This window comes from Arachis hypogaea, chromosome 10 (genome assembly GCF_003086295.3).
Source record: "Arachis hypogaea cultivar Tifrunner chromosome 10, arahy.Tifrunner.gnm2.J5K5, whole genome shotgun sequence".
In the NCBI taxonomy this organism is placed as follows: domain Eukaryota; kingdom Viridiplantae; phylum Streptophyta; class Magnoliopsida; order Fabales; family Fabaceae; genus Arachis; species Arachis hypogaea.
Genome location: NC_092045.1, coordinates 88,984,331 through 89,004,098, shown reverse-complemented (window position 1 = coordinate 89,004,098; position 19,768 = coordinate 88,984,331). Strand labels below are relative to the sequence as shown.

Below are 19,768 nucleotides of genomic sequence, written 5' to 3'. Positions count from 1 at the left end.
AAAGATATTATAAAAAAATATTGAATAAAAAATATAGTTGTGTTCAAATTTTCAACACATTAAATATATCGATAATACATTAAAAGAGACAAAATTTTATATTTTAATTTTTTTAACTACTACTCTTAAAACACTCTTTAACTAATTTTACAATTAATATATCTTTACTACCCGCTAGTGCATCAATACCGTTAACAACTTGCTAGAAATGCTAAACTAATATGGCACCTAAAAGTTTAACCGTAGTGGAAATAATTGATCCATGATTTTAGGCAAAATCATATATCATGTTAGTCAACTACTGTTGCCAAAATTTTTGCAACATTCCAAACTATATTGCTTTCTTCACATCTAATATATATTATATTTGTGACAATTTATCTTTTGCCAAAAGAAGAAAAAGCAAAAATATAATCACAATCATATGTGGGGCTAGCTGACCTAGCTCACTCCAACTAAACCGATGTTTGCTCCAAGTCTTGTGAGGCTTTGGGCATTTGCTCCCTGCTTTTTCCCCACAGCACACTGTACAGTCCTACAACCAATGCCAACCCTCCTAAAAGGCTGTTCACATTTTTTTTTTTGTATTGTATGTATAGATTAGTATATAATTGATATAAAATGTTTACTTTATCAACCAAAGTGTACATAGAGAGAATATAAATATTAGTATAAAAATATAATTTTACGCTAAAAATCAATTATTAAATCAATAGTTATATATTTATATATTTATGTATATAATATATATTCTATATAAATGGCTGATTTGATATTTAATTTTATGTATATATAACAATAAAAAAATACTAAGTGAACAAATTATTTTTATAACAAATTTAATTATTTTTTTCTTTCTTATGCCTTTTAATTAGTTTTTATTGTGCCAATAAACTATTAGACCTATGATGCACGAATATTAACACGAGTACATGATACGATATAAAACAGAATATGTGGACACATGAATTTAAAATTTTTATAAATTATGAAAATAGGGTAAAAAACCCAAATGAGTCAAGGGGAGCTCACTTTAACCCAAATCAGCCAAATCAAACTTCGATACCTCAATCCACCAGAACTAATTTTTATATAATTCGAATCAATAGGATTCGAATCAAGTTTTCACATAATTCGAATTGATTCAATATGAATTACTTTCAAGAACTATTCCAAGGTAATTTGAATCAACAAGAAACGAATTATGCATGCAAAATCCCTTAGTAATTCGAAACGACTAACTTCGAATTATAATAGGGTAGTTCGAATTATATCAATTCGAATTAGATGGAGAAGGGCACACGAGCGAGGTTCGAATCATATTGATTCGAATTAGGTGAAGTTGGTGACACTAAGTAATTCGAATCTACTTGATTTGAATTACAAGGGTTTCGTCTATATAAGGAGTTCGAACCAAGTTCATTCGAATCACTTTGTCATTCTCATACCCCACCAAATCCGAGAGAAAACGACCAACATTCGGGCCGAGTAAGACCAGAGCGGCATATTCAGGCGATGGGGGACGATCCGGGAGGCTTTATCGTTTGGATGGAGTTGCTCATATCGTCGGGGTGATCAACGACGAGGTTAGTGGTTTATGATGTTGCGTTGTTGATAGTGTTTTTTGTTAGTGGTTTATGGTAGTGGTTGATGAAAGCGGTTTATGACAGTGGTATTTGTTAATGGTTTTTGATAATGGTTTATGTTACTGTTAGTGGTTTAGGATAGTGGTTTAGGATAGTGGTGTAGGCAAGTGATTTTTGTTAATGGTTTTTTTATAGCGGTTTATGTTAGTGTTAGCGGTTTAAGCTAGTGGTTTAGGCCAGTGGTTTTTGTTAGTGGTTTTTGTTATTGTTTTTTGGTAGCGATTTTTGTTAATGGTTTTGGATAGTGGTTTTAGTGACGGTTAGCGGTTTAGGGTAGTGGTTTATGATAGAGGTATATGCTAGCAGTTTTTGTTAATGGTTTTACTTGTTAGTGATTGTTGTATTTGTTAATGGTTTTTGCACGTGGTTCATGTTAGCGGTTTGTGTATACAATGTTGGTCGCTTGTTTCATAAATGTTGTGTCGCGCGATTTCTTTTTTGGTTCTTTATGAAATAAATTGTATATGTTAGTGGTTTGTGCATCTGTTCTAATTATGCGGTTTATCTACTGGCCAGCCTCATCGTTGCATATCCAGCGTTAGGCGACAGCAGGGGATGCGTCTTGATGAGAGGTACGTTCCGTACTTGCAGATGGCCGGATTGTACCATCTTGCGAGACTGAACGACAGATGGTTCCGAATAGACGAGCCCCTAGTCAGCGCATTCGTCGAGAGGTGGCGGCCTAAGACGCACACCTTCCACATGCCGTTCGGAGAGTGCACCATCACGCTTCAGGACGTCGCATACCATCTGGGATTACCAGTGGACGGACATTACGTCAGTGGTTGCCTGACAGACTTCCACCTTTACATTGAGGGTGGGAGGCCAGCTTGGCAGTGGTTCCATGAGTTGCTCGGTGTTTTACCTCCCGAGAACCAGGTTCAGAAATTCGCAGTCAACTGCACCTGGTTCCAAGAGACATTTGGAGAGTGTCCCGACGGGGCTGATGAGGAGACAGTTAGGTGCTTTGCCCGTGCCTATATCGTGATGTTATTGGGCACGCAGCTGTTTGCCGACAAGTCCGGCAATCGTATACACATCAGATGGCTACCCTATGTTGCTCGGCTTGAGGAGATGGGTGGCTACAGTTGGGGGTCGGCGGCACTAGCATGGTTGTACCGGTGCATGTGCCGAGTCGCCAACAGACATGTCGTGAAGTTAGCTGGGCCTTTACAGATACTGCAGTCTTTGATCTTCTGGAGGTTTCCTTCTTTTAGGCCTACTGGGTATAATGCGTTTAGCTGGCCCCTTGCCTCGAGGTACCGTTATTGTTTTGTATTATGTATCCTTATTGTATTTATTTTCGATTATGCAAGCAATTTCATGCATTGTAGAGTGAGTCATGAACGCATTAGAATGTTTAACCTCTTACGCAGATGGTCTAATTACAATCCTGGGATTAGCAACAAGGGACCTCGGGTACAGATGGCTCGCCTGAAGATCGACTTGTTACAGCCTCGGGATGTAAGTACGCTGAGCCCATATATATCTCCAGTCGTTGTTTCAGTTTATATTGTCTAACAGAAGTGTCAAATTGTTTTTATTTGGTTTTTTTCAGTTCATATGGATGCCCTATAGCGCCCTCGACGTCATCCAGGTTGTCCATCCGGAGGTCTTTGAGCCTCGGCATACGATGTTATGGCGGTGTGTGACGTTCCCTGATTTATTTTGCGGTGGTCGAGTGGCATCAGGTTGATAGAGTTTTACCGCAGTTTGGGGGCGTTCAGCCCCCACCGCGTCCCGCCCTGAACATCGACTTCTTGATGTCGAAGGACGGGAGATGAGGTGACCGTTGGTTCCCGGCGCACTTACCTGACTGGCATCTTCACTGGCAGGAGCGTGCAGAGCACATTTTACAGTTCGACATCGTGGCCGACCCCGGTCCCTCGCATGATTTCTTGACATGGTGGCATCAGCACGGAAAGAGGTTCCTGTCGCCGGAGATGTTATTGGGGGATCCGAGAGGTATTCTTATTCCGGATGAGGCAACGCAGAGGGGTGCAGGCCGAGTTCCAGATATGGACCGAGTCGACAATGTTCCTGACAGACGTCGTATTGAGAGGAGAGCACGAGTCGGGACACGTCGTAGCCAGCGTGAGTGGAATTGGGTGGATCATGCTATGGATGACGTCGAGGACGCAGTTAGGGGTGGCGGGAGACGACGTGGTCGTGGAGGCAAGAGGAGGGGGCTGCTGCTAGAGAGGGTGCCCATCAGCCTGGGGGGGTGCAGCTGGAGGAGGTGATGTTGCGGGGGTTGATAGGCCCATCAGGGGGGCATGATGGTGAGTGGTATGGATCTGGTATGGGAGATCCCACGAGTCACACTGACGCTGGGCTTGGGGGTGGACCTCTTGGAGATTATTTCGTCGGTGTTCCCGGTAACGATCAGACCCTTCAGGAGAGTACTCCATGGGTGAGTCCAGGCTCCATGTTTCCATACTTCCTTGCTAGTGATGGCATTGTCGCCGAGATCGGTGGACCGCATTTCCTTGAGGATATCCGGACCATCATGCAGGAGGATGAGGCTGCACGAGGACGGGTTCACACGACAGGGACACAGGCACCGCTAGATGTAGATCTGAACGAGCCTGCCACGGTGCCTCCTGCGCATACTTTTGTCCTGGGTGGGACGCCAGCATCGGCCCAGACTCTGGGGTCACATTCAGTTGCCGGCCCGTCATCATCCAGACCCGTGCATGTCCCGCCCAGGACCCCGACACAGCCAGTTCCGGAGGACGACGATGACTCGATTGAGGATGAGGAGCCACTTATACGTAGAGGTTACAGGACACGGGTTCCACGCCGTTGTTTCACGGGGTCGCACCTCTTTAGATGATTTACGGATAGTGGTGTATGTCGTGTTGTTATGTTTATATTATGTACCTTCTTTGTTGGTTATCAGTGTGATGTATGGTTTCCTTAATGTATTTGTTCATCCAACAGTTACTTTGATCTTATGTTATGTATTATCAGTCATCCCATCAGATAGTGTAGTTTGTTTTAGTAACTTAACTCCATAATTAGAAAGACATTCAACATACATATGTGGTACGAATTACAACTTTCATCACTTATAAAATACAACTTAGTTTCACGTAGAACAATGGTTGCTAACTGAAATAAAATACATGTGCTGATACTAAAAGAAATAAAAATAGACAAACCAACGCTCCTATTAATTCCCAGCTGTCCCGGTGGGTCGTCCGGCTTGCGGACAACTCCGACGAGTGTGTCCTGGCTGCCTGCAGAGGCCACATCTCTTTTGCCGGTTCGGATCTGCATCATCCATGTTGGTGCGAATGCGTGTGGACCTTGGACGACCCTCCTTCGCACGCCTCATGTTCGGATCCGGTATAACGGTAGGTCCGGCATAAGGTGGCCAGAAATCCTCCGGAATGGGAGGTGTAAATTCCATCTGATAGACACCGAAAACGGAACTAAGGCGATAGACCTGGTGGACGTAAGGCTGCCAAGTAAGACGTGAATAAGCACAGCATGCCAGTGCGTGAGGACACGGGAAATGAAGTGCTTGGAAGTATCCACAATCACAAGTCTGAGACCCTAGTGAGACCCTGTAGCTACCAAGTGAGAATGAACCTGTCGGAGTCGTCTCTGTCACGGTGTACTCCGAGTTATCCCTGTCATAAACAGTCACCGTGAAGCACCTGGCTGTCTTCAGGCTGGCCTCGATACACTTTACTAGGTATTGACTGAATTGTTGTCCGGTACCCATCTGAGCCTCGGCCTCCCTCCCCTTACGGATAAATAGCTTAGCCAGCCTTCCGTATGTGGCCTTCACCAGCGAGCAAACAGGGAGGTTCCTTACCCCCTTCAGGATTGAATTGACACACTCAGAAATATTAGTCGTCATGTGCCCGAATCTCTGACCCTCATCACAGTACTGTGTCCACAACGAATACTCAATTCGGTTCGCCCAGTCACACATTGCCGGATTCTCAGAGCGCAGAATGTCAAACCAGTAGTCGAACTCCACTTCGGTCTTCGCATATGCGGCGTTAACAAGAAGCCTCCGGGCATCTTTTCACTTGATGGTTAGGGCAAAATTCGTTGCAACGTGTCGAATGCAGAACGCCCGGTATGCAGCCGGAGGTAGCCATCCCCCATCGGGAGCCTCGAGCGCTGCCTTGATGCCGTTATGCCTATCTGAAATAACTAACAGACCCGGCTGAGGTGTCACGTGCTCACGAAGGTGGGAGAGAAAGAAAGACCATGACTCAGCATTCTCACCCTCAACTAGTGCAAATGCCACGGGGAGTATGTTGGAGTTTCCGTCTTGTGCAATCGCGACTAGCAACGTTCCCCCATACTTGCCATATAGATGGGTGCCGTCAATACTCACCAACGGCTTGCAATGACGGAATGCCTCGATACAAGGGGGGAAAGTCCAGAACAGCCTATGAAAATAAGCCTGAGACTCGTCATGCTGTGCCCCAACTCGAACAGGGCAAGTCCTGAGGACTGCTACAGTGCCAGACATCGTCAGCTGAACTCCTAACACCCACCGAGAGAGCTCGTTGTACGACTCATCCCAGTCCCCATAGATGACGGCAACGGCCTTCTGCTTCGCCATCCATACCCTCCTGTACGTAGGCCTGAACCCAAAGTGTGCGGCCGTGGCATTTTGAAGCACCTTGATGTTGACGGAGGCATCAGCTCTAACCATCGGCATAATGAATGTCGCTATCACATGGTAGTCCAGACTCCTATGGTCGCTGGAGATGGAGGTGGCGAGACAGGTATGCGGTCCGTTGTACCGCTTCACTTCCCAGATGTCCTTCCACTGTCGGAGACTCAAACGAATCAACCATGTGCACCCATTCCCAAACTCAGAACACTTTCCCACATACCTGCGGTAGTCAGACTCAACGACCTTGTACTGGACCCCTCGGCGGATGCTGTAAGTCTTCACACTCAACAGCGCCTCATCTTTATCCTGAAATTGTTGGCCAACCTGGAACTCCGTCATACCGGCAAACCCTTCCGTATCTCTAGCGCCAAATCCAGAGGCCTGCACAGGATTTTCGTCCTGCCTCATGGCATCCAGGTCCAACGATGAAAAATTGGGTGGGTACTGCTGTGTGCCAGAACTAGATCCACCTGTAGCCCTTCTCGGATCAGTAGTTCCAAGATCATCGCCATTGTCATCAGCGATCATATCCGGCTCGACATCATCGTCATCTGGATCATCAAACAAACCCTCACCAACACCAGCCGGTGTAGGACACTGCACTTCGGTGGGAAGATGTTCCCCATATCGAACCTCATCTCCAACATTGCCACTCAGATCAACGGCAAACGATGGGGAGGCAACAGGCTGCATCGGTGGCTCATACACAGGAACGGAGGATGAAGCAACCGCAGGTCTCGAGCTCAAGCCGGAAACCGTGGCTATAGTATTGGCATTCCGGTTCGAACCACCCGAGCTAGATACCACATCAACCAACTTTGCCAACAACTCTAATGTCCTTACCTGCAAGTCCTCATCATTCCCAATCGTGAAATAATCATACTTCACGGTATCATGGAGCACCGTGGTTGGGATGCGATAGAAAAACTTCTTAACCCTTTTAACCCCTTCCAGACCAAGCTTCTCCATCACAGAGCTAACGAGAGCATCGTAGGTGGTTGTTGGCCTCACGATAATACATAGGGGATCCTTATCAGTGAACTTCACGCCGGACCGAGTTTTCCTCTTAATCGACTGCCTGTGATGTACCAGCACTAGAAAACTATCCTCACTAGCCATCTCACCTCTTTGTTGAGAGCTACGTGAGTTCACAGCATATATATATAGCTCCGGTTCATTGTAATTCGAATAAACTACATTCGCACTATATATATATAATTCGAATCAATTGAATTCGAATTACAATTCCATACTAATTCGAAGCAATATGTTTCGAATTATGTGCACGTTCAGCCTATCTTAGTAATTCGAATTTACTTAATTCGAATTACTCTATACTAATTCGAAACAAGTTGTTTCGAACTACTTGATACTCATGCATGCATGTAATTCGAATTAAGTCACGTCAAACTACATGGGATTTTAATTCAAAACGATTAGATTCGAATTATATAATAATTTGCTTCTGGTTGAATGGTGTCTAGGAATTCAGTTTGGCTGATTTCCGTAAATTTTCCACTCCCATGGCTTAATCACGTTTTTTACCCCATGGAAATATGACATATATATAAAATATAAATTATTTTTTAGATAAATTATAATGATATTTTGGTCTTTTATCGATATTGAAATATAAATTAATTTTTAATTATTTTTAATATATTTTTTAAATTATATAAAGTATTTAAAAATATTTTCTATTTTAAATTTTAATAATATATATTATTTTTAAACTTATTTCAAAAATAAATGTTAAAAATAAGGTTGGATACGCTGATACATAATGATATTTAGGTGTGTCCAAATCTAAATGTGCTGGAAACAAATTTTGTTATTTTTTATTAAGACACGATTAGATACAAAAGACATATATATCATACGTGTCGATTAGTGTCACGTTCGAAATATATCCGACACGCAAACACAGTAAATAAAAAAAATGTTTGTACTTCATAGTATTAAATTAACTTAATTAAACTTGGTTAACAAAAATAACTTATTTATATAGCATAATCTCAGTTGAAATATCACAACTCAATCAATATGTTAGTAGAATAATAAAGCTAATTAATTACCTCCCCAAAGTGATTATCTCGCCCAAGATAATTGCAGAGGCGAAGATTGTGATAATGAGGTTAAGTGGTGTTGACATTGCTAGAAACACAGGTCCTTTCTTTTCTATAACCCATGTCTGTAAGTAATATGTGACACCGGTCACCATAACCCCCTGTGTGTATATAAATCACAGGTTATTTACAATCAGTCATGAGTTTATAGATTACAAAAATTGAGGCTAGTTAATAAATAATTAACAATGTACATTAATCAATATAGGTATATATTAAGGTTGAGAGGATTAACATACACAGTATACTACGGATAGGAGCCTGAGATTCCAACCCAGTTTCCATTCGTCGATGTTCCTTTCTACGGCCAAGGCAATGACAAAAGATTGAATTGAACTTAAGAAACACTGAAGAGTTGTGAAAAGAAGCTTGGAAGGATAACCTTTTATGACAAAAGCCTACAGGTTAATTAAAATTAAATAACATGTTAGCTAGGTAATAATTAATTAAGGACCAAAAACATAAATTAAGATTAAGATTATACCTGTAGCACAAGCCACATCCCCCAAAAGGTATTGGAGAGGAGCATGAAGAAGCAGCCCCTTATCCATGTATGAGATTGAGCATGACCTTGGTGTTGTTGGGTTTTATGATAATTTAGAATGTGATAGTGGCTTAGAAATTCCAAATGAGGACCCTTGTAAAAGGCAAGAGTTGCTGCACCAACCAAGCATGCACCAATGCCTATCAGCTTAGCAATCCCCGCTGCTGTCTTTACTTTCAAGCTTTCAATCCTTAAAACATAAAAATAAACTTAATTAACTTGGAGTAACAATGTATATACTATGATTAATATATAAGACCTATAAAGAAATGTTAAACACACACTCTTCCAGTTAATATATTGTCAAGATTAGAGGAGCTAAATAATACTTAAAGTAGTGTATACTTTTAGGAGGTAGTAGATGTCGAACAATAGAATCTGATTATAGGAGGGTATATAGGAGAATAATCACCTCTGTTATTTATTTTCTATATGGCTGGGAATAAAATGTCTGGAAGGGAAAAATGGGCGTCTCTCATTTAAGGAAACGGTTGCTTCACGTGAATGCCACATAGCAATAGCATGTAGCTGTAAAAGCTCCAATGCTAGAATTGAAGAACAAACTAAGGGTCCAAATGCGAACGCATCATGCTCATTAAATTAAACCATTTAGTTGTTTCCCCAATCAGGAACATAAATAACAAGGAAAAGTATAGGAGTCAAGTGTCCATCAGCCCAAAATTGAACAACATAATTAATAATAATTAATTTTAAATTATTTTTTAAATTTAAAATTTGATTAATTAACATTAATAGCATTTTTGAATCAAAACTTATTCTAATTTATTTTTACTTCCATTTATCATTCACCACATAAAATCACAAATTCTAATCCCTCTTTCCAATGTCTCAAACTACAACAGTTTTGTTCTCACGTCGCTAGTGTCGCCGCAGCACCATCCTCGCGCGCCATCGCAGGTCGTCTTTGCATCCTTCTCCGCTACCTTATCTGCCGTTCGCGCAAGAAAGACAACTATTATTGCGCTTCTACTTCACCCTCTTCGCGTCCCATCGCGACTCCCCATCGCTCGCCCGACGCACCCTTGTCGCTCGCGACTCTCCATCGCTCGCCACTCGCACCCACGACTCTCCATCCGCCACAATGCAGCCACCACCAGGACCCCATTCGCAACGCGCGATCAACTGCTCTAATCCATAGCGACTCCTCCACTCGTCGCAACACGCCACCGCGAGTCCCTCCACTGTCCACGCAACGCCTTCCAAGTCGTCGTCGTCGGCCACCCTGCGACTCTTCTTCTCCTCCTATTTGGTTTCGGATGATCCTTTTTAACTAGTTTTTTATGTTTCTTTTTTCTACATTTCGGATGATCCTTTTTATTAGTTTTGGATGATTTTTTTCCTATATTTTGTATGTTTTTTCTTAGGATTTGGATAATTTTTTCCTATGTTTTGTATGTTTTTTTTAGAAAGAGGAATTATTATTTGCGTAATAAATGGTAAAAGATGAATTAAATTAAGAAGAAGCAATTAATAATTATTAATTTTGTATATTTTAAAAAAATTTAAATAACCACTAATTAATGACAATTAATGTTATTAATTAGTATAGAATATAATTCAAAAAATATATAATTAATGACAATTAATGATATATATATATATATATATATATATATATATATATATATATATATATATATATATACTAAGGAGATATTCATTTAAAATTGTCTAATTTAATTTATTATCCATAATTTTATATATTTAATATTATTATTTATTTCAAGAGTAATAATTATGAATGCAAAATAAAATAATTTTTAATGAATTTTATCTTTTTTTTTTCAAATATTTTTTATATACGATGTTGCATTGTGCTCCATAATTAGAGTGAGGAAGCTAAGCTCCCATGCAGAACAAAGAAAATATTTTATTAACACTCGAATTATTATGTTTGATAAATAATAGTGATGATGCTCATGAATTCATTATTATTTCTGAATTTCGGTGAGATTTTATTATCATTATTAAGATTAGAGTTGATGCCAATAGCCCAACATATAGTACACCTGCTTTTAGATGTTATCACTCCCAGTCTCAGGTAGAAGAATCTCGCTCCCAGTAAGCATCGGCATATGTACGTTGCTACGTCTTGTCCTCTCTCATCTGGAAAGTGATTTTAAATCTTTCTTTTGTAATTTCTTTTCTTTTTGGTACAACCTTCAACCAAATTTGCAATATTTGAATTTCAGACCTAAACGTGTAGCGGCTAGATATAACAAGGCTAGGATCTTAACCAACCATTAATACTTAATTAGGTTTATTGGAGAAGAAACGAGAGCTGGACCAGCCCACAAAAATCCAACTTTGATTTTGCACTTAGCATGGCTAATTTTTTTTGTTACTAACTATTTTCGATTATTTATTCACAAATCACTCATTATCTTAAAATTATTTACCTAGCTTGAACATCAATATCTAATATTAGATATACTAGTTGTATCTCTGTCCCATAAGTATAAAGATAGGTCTTTTTATGGTGCTTATATTTTACTAGTTGAATCAAATATAAAGAAATAGATCTCACCTTAATCAATTTATATTCCGACAATTTGAACACAACAATTTCTGTAGACACCGAAGAATTCATATAATATGTATTTAACCTCTGATGTAAGCATATATATCTCTGAAAAAAAGTTACAAACAGTACCTTTTATCTTTCACTTAACTAAAAGACGTAGGAATCGTCAATTTAATCAAATTTACTAAAGCTAGTGTTACGTTGGAAATACGAATGGGATATCTAATTTAAAATGTCTTCTTTTCTAAGTGCCTTATCTTCACACCCTTTGCCCCTTCTTTCTTTCTTTCTTTCTTTCTTTTTCAACTGCTGTCATTTTCCTTCATATATACACACAGAAATGCGTCTATATCTACGTGTACTACACTACTATTTATGTATATAACTGATGATCAACCTTCTAGTTTCTACTAGGTCAAAATGCTATATATATATATATATATATATATATATATATATATATATATAATTTAAGATATTCGTGGTTTATTTATTTAAATGAAATATAGTGTATGGTATAGATCTCTCTAGCTAGCTACCCTAAAGAATAAAATATGAAGGCAGTACTTTTAGGATTCGCTAGCTGCGAGTGTTATTCACAACTCATAAGGAATATGAACCAACAAAACCTGAAAAACTGGACTGGGTCGAGCTGGTGATGTCCAAGTATTTAAGTACAACTGATGTTTTTGCTTGATCCTCTTTTGAGGATCATCCTTTAAAGCGACAAAGTTGACAAACTGATAAATTAGAGTTAAATCACTCTTAAAATCAAAGTAATGAAGCTCACACAGGAATTATAAAGTTAATGGTCATATATAATTAAAGTCGGATTATTTGAGTTCATTACTTAGTCGATCACAAAATTTTTTTATTCGAAAGAAAAAAAAAAAAAAACTTTTCCATTTTGAAGTCTATTTTTGTATTTCCATGACAGAGGACAGAATTTAAAGACAAGTTATGGTAGGTAAAATTAAATATGTGGTACCCGAGTAAGAGCGCCAAGAAGAAGGTGATAACTGGAAGACAGTTTGTGGTAGCAGCAGCCAACGTTGCTGACGTGTACATAAGACCAATACCATACACATCCAAGCTCAAAGTAATGCTGCAAATTATTAAAAATTAAATATAATTAAGTGTAAATCTGGAACATATATGAACTCATACGTACCCACAGAATGAAAGGAGGAAGATCTTGCAGAAGGTGACGAAAGGCAAAGGCGGCGCAGTTTTCCTACACAATTATATATTAGTGGAAGAAGTTTCACATTATTATTATAGAATTAATCTGAAAATCGAATTAATACCATTCGAAGAAGAGAGCAAAAGGGATGAGAAAAAGGGTTGCAATGGCCTGTCTGTAAAAGACAAAGATGAAATTGTTCATGCCATGATCGAATGCTGCTTTTGATAGAAGAAACATGGCAGCATATATGGCTTGTATCACAAACACAACCGCATAGGCTTTCTGTCCTTTCATTACTACTGTACTCTACTCTACTCTTTCTTTCTTTCTTTCTTTCTTTCTTTCTTTCTTTCTTTCTTTTATTTCTGAGGCGTTGAGTGATCGATGATGAGACTCTTCACATCTATCTCACACTTCACACACATAGTAACAAACAAGACATTAATGTAATTTAAGTGATATAATAAGGGCAGGGGGACGTGTGTGGTTTTCATTATATATATAAACGTAACCTTTGCTCTCATCTCTACTTCTTTCGAATTGGGACCCACCACATCCCTCCCATCTATTTCTTCACTCTACTGCTCTCTGTTTTAGCAAAATTCTTTCATGGCTTCATGCATTCATTCCCACAGGTTTGTTTTTGCAACTTGTCCTCCTCTCATCAAATTTAATACCATAATATTGATGTTTTTGATACTATATACTATATTTTCATCACGTGTTTTTTCTGAATTCAAAAACAAAATTGCTAAGGTCATTAAAATTTTATTTTTTATCATTATTTAATTATTAATTTAATTTTTTTAGTTTAATTTTTTTAGTCTAGTACTTTAATAACATATTTTATTTTATATTTTTAAATATTAATGACTAACTGATAACTAAAAATAATAAATTTAAATAATTTTTTAATATTTGTTTAAAAATGTATTTATTTGATTTTATATCGTAAAATAAATTGTATTTTTGGAATTTTGAAGATGGTGTGACATATAATAAATGGAATGAAAACAAAATATAAGGAGTGGATGTGAATTAGAATGAAGAAAATGTGATTTGTATATTTATTTGGGGAATGATAGGGCCAACATCTTTAATGTAAAAAATATAAAAAAAATTATCAGCATTGGTTTAAATGTAAAACAAAAATAAAAATATTAGTTAATTTTTTTTAACTATATTATTTATATATCAAAAATTAATTACTAAATTAAATCAATTATCAATATAAAATATATATTGAAATACAAAAAATATTAAAAATGAGTTAAACAATATATAGATTTATACCCAAATTTATGAATAAATTACATGAATGAATAGTTTGGAGTTAAAAATTATGTAAATATCCTACACTAATTCTTATACAAATCAGTCTTAAATATCTTTATATAAATTAAATTAGATGAATTTGATTTAGTATGTTGAGTAGTAAATCGAATCAACCTTGATTTACTATTAAGTAAATCGAATCAAAATTAAATCAATTTGATTTAATTTATTACTGTATAATACATACAAAATAAATTGAATCAAGTTAATTCGATTTACTATCTGCATAGATTATTGACATTTATTTATTTTTTTATTTTTAAAAATATTATATTAATAAAAAATAATTTAATTATTTTTCAAATTACATATTGTATAAATATAGTAGATCTTTTTTATATTGCATAATTATTTGTTACTTTTGACTCTGAAAAAAATCTAAGTTTTAACACTTATACCATTTTGGAGGGCTATACTTTATAATAATTTTTTCAATATCAAAAGTCTCGATAACGATTCTTTAGATGCTAATGAGTTAAAAGATTATTTTTAATAAATTTTTAAAAATCGTTTATTATTCCCTTTTGAATTTATAAGTTTGTAAAAATGTAATTTTTGTTAATTCGATTTACTATGTATGTGTTGTAAGTAGTAAATCAAATCAAGTTGATTCGATTTATATATATATGTTGTATTAGTAGTGAATGGAATAAAGTTGATTTTTTTTGTGACTACGAATAAAGTTGATTCGATTTACTACTCAACATGCTAAATTAAATTTATTTGATTCGATTTATGTAAAGACTAGTGTTAAACCCGTGTGATGCACGGGCTTATATTTAAATTTGATAAGTTAAATTAAAAATAATATTTTATAATCATATATTTTTTAAATTTAATATAATACTATCATCGTTATATAATAAATGTGTTAAATATGTTGTTTTATCTTTATTCAAAGTAAAATATGAATAGAAGAGTTTGAAGTTTATAATATTCTTGAACCATAAGGAGGAAGATAAAAAAAAATAAGAACATATATAACTGTAATAATAGCATGTTAATTTTACCCTAAATTTTATATCAAAAAGCTAATGAAAATTTATCGACAACCTAGTATCTTACTAAGTTCATTAGAAAATCATTGGATGTTGTGCTCCTTGTTACACATTTCATTTCAAATTTGAAAAAAGAGTTATAGATAAATTAGTTATATTTACAGTAAAGATTTGTACAAAAGTGTAAATCATAACATGTTATTAAAATAAAAATAATATTATTCTTACCTAAATATTATTAGAAACCTCTTTGAACACGACATTTGTTGTTGATGACTTTGGATTGCTGTCTTCATTTAGAATTAAAACCCTGAGGCCACTGCGACTCTTAACTCTTGATAAAGCAACATAAAGTTGTTCATGGGTGAACACTGATTTTGGCAAATAAAGCCGTACATGTGATAATGATTGACCATGACTCATGTTAATGGTCATTGCAAAGCATACTGTTAATGAAAATTGTCTCCATTGGAACTTAAATGGCAATCCTGAATCTGAAGGGATCAAGTTCATTCTTGGAATGTACACTTTATCTCCAATATTTCTACCGGTCACTACCGCCGCTCTAATTACGTTGCTGCCAAGTTTGTTAACTATTAATCTTATCCCGTTACATAAACATGAAGTCTGGTCTATGTTTCGCAGTAGCATTACAGCGACTCCTGGCTTCAAAGTCAACTTGTGATTGAGTAGTCCCGAACATTTGATGTCATTTAGAAACTCTGGTGTGAACCACTCTTGTTTTACATCTTCATTCTCATCAGCTTGACATGTTGTGTCAGAGTTCAAATACTCCTTTTCCATCCCTGGAAAGATTGTCAAGACGAAATCGTTTACCTTCTCGACACTCTTAAGTGTGGGTGCAAGAATTGCTCTACTCTGAAAATACCTGTAATCTGACATGTTTTGCAACAAATTTGGATATGCAAAGTCTACCAAATGAGAGAGAGGATCATCAGTAGTTGTAATCAATAGATCATCTGGAATTTTAACTTTTAATTCATCACCAACAACAGAGCCAATATTTCCATTTCCAACATCAAGTATCCAATTAGCAAATATCTTCATTTCACCTTCATCTTGATCCGAAGAAGACATTAGAAGCCTCATATTCGTATGCATTTTCAGAACCTTACAAAATGACCACAGATGGGATGAGTTAATAGCGGATGCTAATATATCGTGTCTACTTCCTTTCAGAATCACCGAAATTTTCTGTCTGAAATCACCTCTTAGAACAACAATCTTACCACCAAATGGTTGATGTGTCTTATGTTGATCGGTAACTGACATAAGATTCCTGAGCGTCCGATCAAGTGCTTCAAAACGGCAGTTGTACCTTCCCTCGCATACAACATATTGAGAACTCAAAATTGGATCCTGTTTTGGACTTCTCTGGTCTCTCCTCATACCACATCATGGCGTCGCAATGCCGACAAAAAATTCTGGATCACCAATATCTATCACATCTAATAATCACCAAGATAATAAATTGTTTTAGTTATATCTGCAACAAATACTTTATATAAAAATATACCTTTCTTTCACCATGTTAAGTATAAAAATAATATTTATAAAAGATTACCGAAAAATACAATTTATGGATTAAAAAGATGAGATCATATAATACAATTTCATTGTGTCAACCTCAAGATTTAAGTTTTATAATAAATTAATGTTCAAATACAAAAATTATAATATATAACCATATCTTAGTTTGAATTTTAAAACTTGAACACTAAACGATAATTTTTTGTTTATAAAAAGCATAACAATAGTAAATAATAAAGTGCTGATATTGCTACTTCTTAAATTACCTGTATTCTCAGCAACATCGAATATGGCTGGGTATTAAATTTGCACAGAATCATCTAAAATAGTCGTATTTTCAGTAATATCCTCAACTTTTTGAAAATTTTTTGAAAGATTTGTAGTCAATTCCTTCAAAAATATTTCTCTTTGTATCATGTGTCTTTTTTTTTCAACTATGCACACTTCTTCTAATTCTTTAGTATCTAAATTTGAATTAGATGTACTTGCTCCTGTAATCATTAGAGATAATACATCAAGTACTTTATATTATAAAAAAAGAAAAATGAATATATGTTAAATGTTTGAATCAGCTGAATTATGAATATATATTATGAAGGTAGTATTAAAGATAAAAGAAGTAAAATTTTAGCTTTGTGATAATTACAATCTATCATGCTTATCTTACCATGCTCTTTTGAAGTAGCATAGTCTTCCTATTCAGTCTTACATCCCTTTGCAATCTAATTCGATTAGTGTACTCCAATGAATCTATAATAATTATTTAGCATATACCAATGATTGTTTTTAATAGACCAATTAAAAAGTTAAATGTTTGGTCTTTAAGTAATAAAAACATATTAACATAGTAACTGGTAGATATTATTTTATGTTTGTTAAAGATGTTGTTGACTTGTCTGATGACATGGACTATCATATGCTTCACGTGTGATACTCGAATTACTAATATCACTAATATTGGAACATCATTTTTTTTCATAGTGTAGATTAGTAGTTGGAGACCTTGATCAATATGGTGTTGGGTTATTACCTAATAAGATAACTCGAGATATTAGTTTTGAACATATTTTCTGTTAAAGTTTATAATTGAATAAATAATAGGAAAATCAAAATACATAAAGTGCATATACATTCCCATAAGTAAGTTCCAAAAAAATCATCTAAAAATAAATATGTATTAATGCTATTTGTAATGTTCGACAACACCGATTAAAAATGCACACCATTGGAACTATCACTTGAATTTCCTGTAATTTTTTCATAAACAAATTTAGTAACATATTGCGAAGATAATGTAAATTAATAATTTATTACTTGTCAATAGCTAAATAATATATAGAAAATATTGTATTTTATGGGCTTTCATTCGGCCAAAATACTCATGACATGTTAGTTATTTTGTATACCCAATAAAAACTAAATATATAGAACTGACATACTTAAAAATACCAAATAAAAAAATATATTATTCTAACCTAAAAACAAAAATGATAAAATAATTAATTTATTTTTTTATATGAAATCTACCTTGAATTGTGCTTTGCTTTGTATTTTCTTTGTCTTTTAATATCAATTTTCTTTTCAATATAATCTTACTTCTCTTTAGACTTCTTGCATGTTTCAATATATACCTAAAAATATCAAATAAATAAAATTTTTAACCAATTAAAAATATATATACATTATACATAATACATTTTTATTATCAAATTTTTTATATTATTAAAAAAATAAAGTAGTACACATATCACAGCGTCTGTTTTTGATATACATGTCCATCAAAATATAGACACAGGAGTACACAGGAGTACATGTATGGTGTTTGTTTACTGAGACAAAAATGATGAAAGACATAGTCGTACACAAACACCCATTAAAAACATGTATTTTGTGTCTCTCTAAAATGCTTAAACACTAATTTTTAACTTGAGACACTAATTGTTTTACAATTTTTTCTCATGTCTAATGATGAGCGGATAATTTATACGCTTTTTGGCATTATTTTTAGGTAGTTTTTAGTAAGTTCAAGCTACTTTTAGGGATGTTTTCATTAGTTTTTATGTTAAATTCACATTTCTGGACTTTACTATGAGTTTTTGTGTTTTTCTATGATTTCAGGTAATTTCTGGCTGAAATTGAGGGACTTGAGCAAAACTCTGAAAAAGGCTGACAAAAGGACTGCTGATGTTGTTAGAATCTGACCTCCCTGAACTCGAAATAGATTTTCTGGAGCTACAGAACTTCAAATGAAGTGCTCTCAATGGCGTTGGAAAGTAGACATCCAGAGCTTTCTAGCAATATATAATAGTTCATACTTTATTCGGAAATTGACGACGTAACTTGGCGTTGAACGCCAAGTACATGCTGCTGTCTGGAGTTAAACGCCAGAAACACGTCATGATCCGGAGTTGAACGCCCAAAACACGTTATAACTTGGCGTTCAACTCCAAGAAAAGCCTCAGCTCGTGGATAGATCAAGCTCAGCCCAAGCACACACCAAGTGGGCCCCGGAAGTGAATTTATGCATCAATTACTTACTCGTGTAAATCCTAGTAGCTAATTTAGTATAAATAGAACATTTAACTATTGTATTAGTCGTCTTTTGATCACTTTAGATCTGAGGAACATCTTTGGATGCCTAGTCCTTAGACCATGTGGGTTGGCCATTTGGCCATGCCTGAACCTTTCACTTATGTATTTTCAACGGTGGAGTTTCTGCACACCATAGATTAAGGGTGTGGAGCTCTGCTGTACCTCAAGTTTCAATACAATTACTATTACTTTCTATTCAATTCTCTTTTATTCTTATTCCAAGATATACGTTGCACAACACTTTGATGAATGTGATAATCCGTGACACTCATCATCATTCTCACCTATGAACGTGCGTGACTGACAACCACTTCCGTTCTACCTTAGGCCGGGCGCATATCTCTTAGATTCCCCAACAGAATCTTCGTGGTATAAGCTAGATAGATGGCGGCATTCATGGGGATCCGGAAAGTCTAACCTTGTCTGTGGTATTCCAGTAGGATCCTGGGAATTCGGAAGGTCTAACCTTGTCTGTGGTATTCCGAATAGGATTCCGGTATTGAATGACTGTGACGAGCTTCAAACTCCTGAAGGCTGGGCGTGATGACAAACGCAAAAGAATCAATGGATTCTACTCCAACCCGATTGAGAATCAAC

The 19,768-nt window shown here is 36.0% G+C and overlaps 1 protein-coding gene across 1 annotated transcript; it reads right to left on the bottom strand.

Moving 5' to 3' along the window:
• Positions 1-235: 235 nt before the first annotated feature.
• LOC112715872 (WAT1-related protein At5g64700) lies at positions 236-13,370 on the bottom strand. The gene is made up of 7 exons (XM_025767692.3): positions 12,817-13,370; positions 12,681-12,743; positions 12,498-12,614; positions 8,905-9,154; positions 8,660-8,818; positions 8,370-8,521; positions 236-564 (listed from the first exon to the last, which is right to left on the bottom strand). Exons 1-7 carry the CDS (start codon positions 12,987-12,989, stop codon positions 456-458), a joined length of 1,023 nt encoding a protein of 340 aa, XP_025623477.1. The 5' UTR covers positions 12,990-13,370; the 3' UTR covers positions 236-455.
• Positions 13,371-19,768: the final 6,398 nt, after the last annotated feature.

Excerpts from the sequence above, each read along its gene's own strand:
- LOC112715872 (XM_025767692.3), bottom strand. The coding sequence starts at position 12,989 with ATGAAAGGACAGAAAGCCTATGCGGTTGTGTTTGTGATACAAGCCATA. Across the intron at positions 12,744-12,816 it reads TTTGCTCTCTTCTTCGAATG|GAAAACTGCGCCGCCTTTGC; the intron begins GTATTAATTCGA and ends ATAATTGTGTAG. Across the intron at positions 9,155-12,497 it reads TTCTTGGCGCTCTTACTCGG|GATTGAAAGCTTGAAAGTAA; the intron begins GTACCACATATT and ends TTATGTTTTAAG.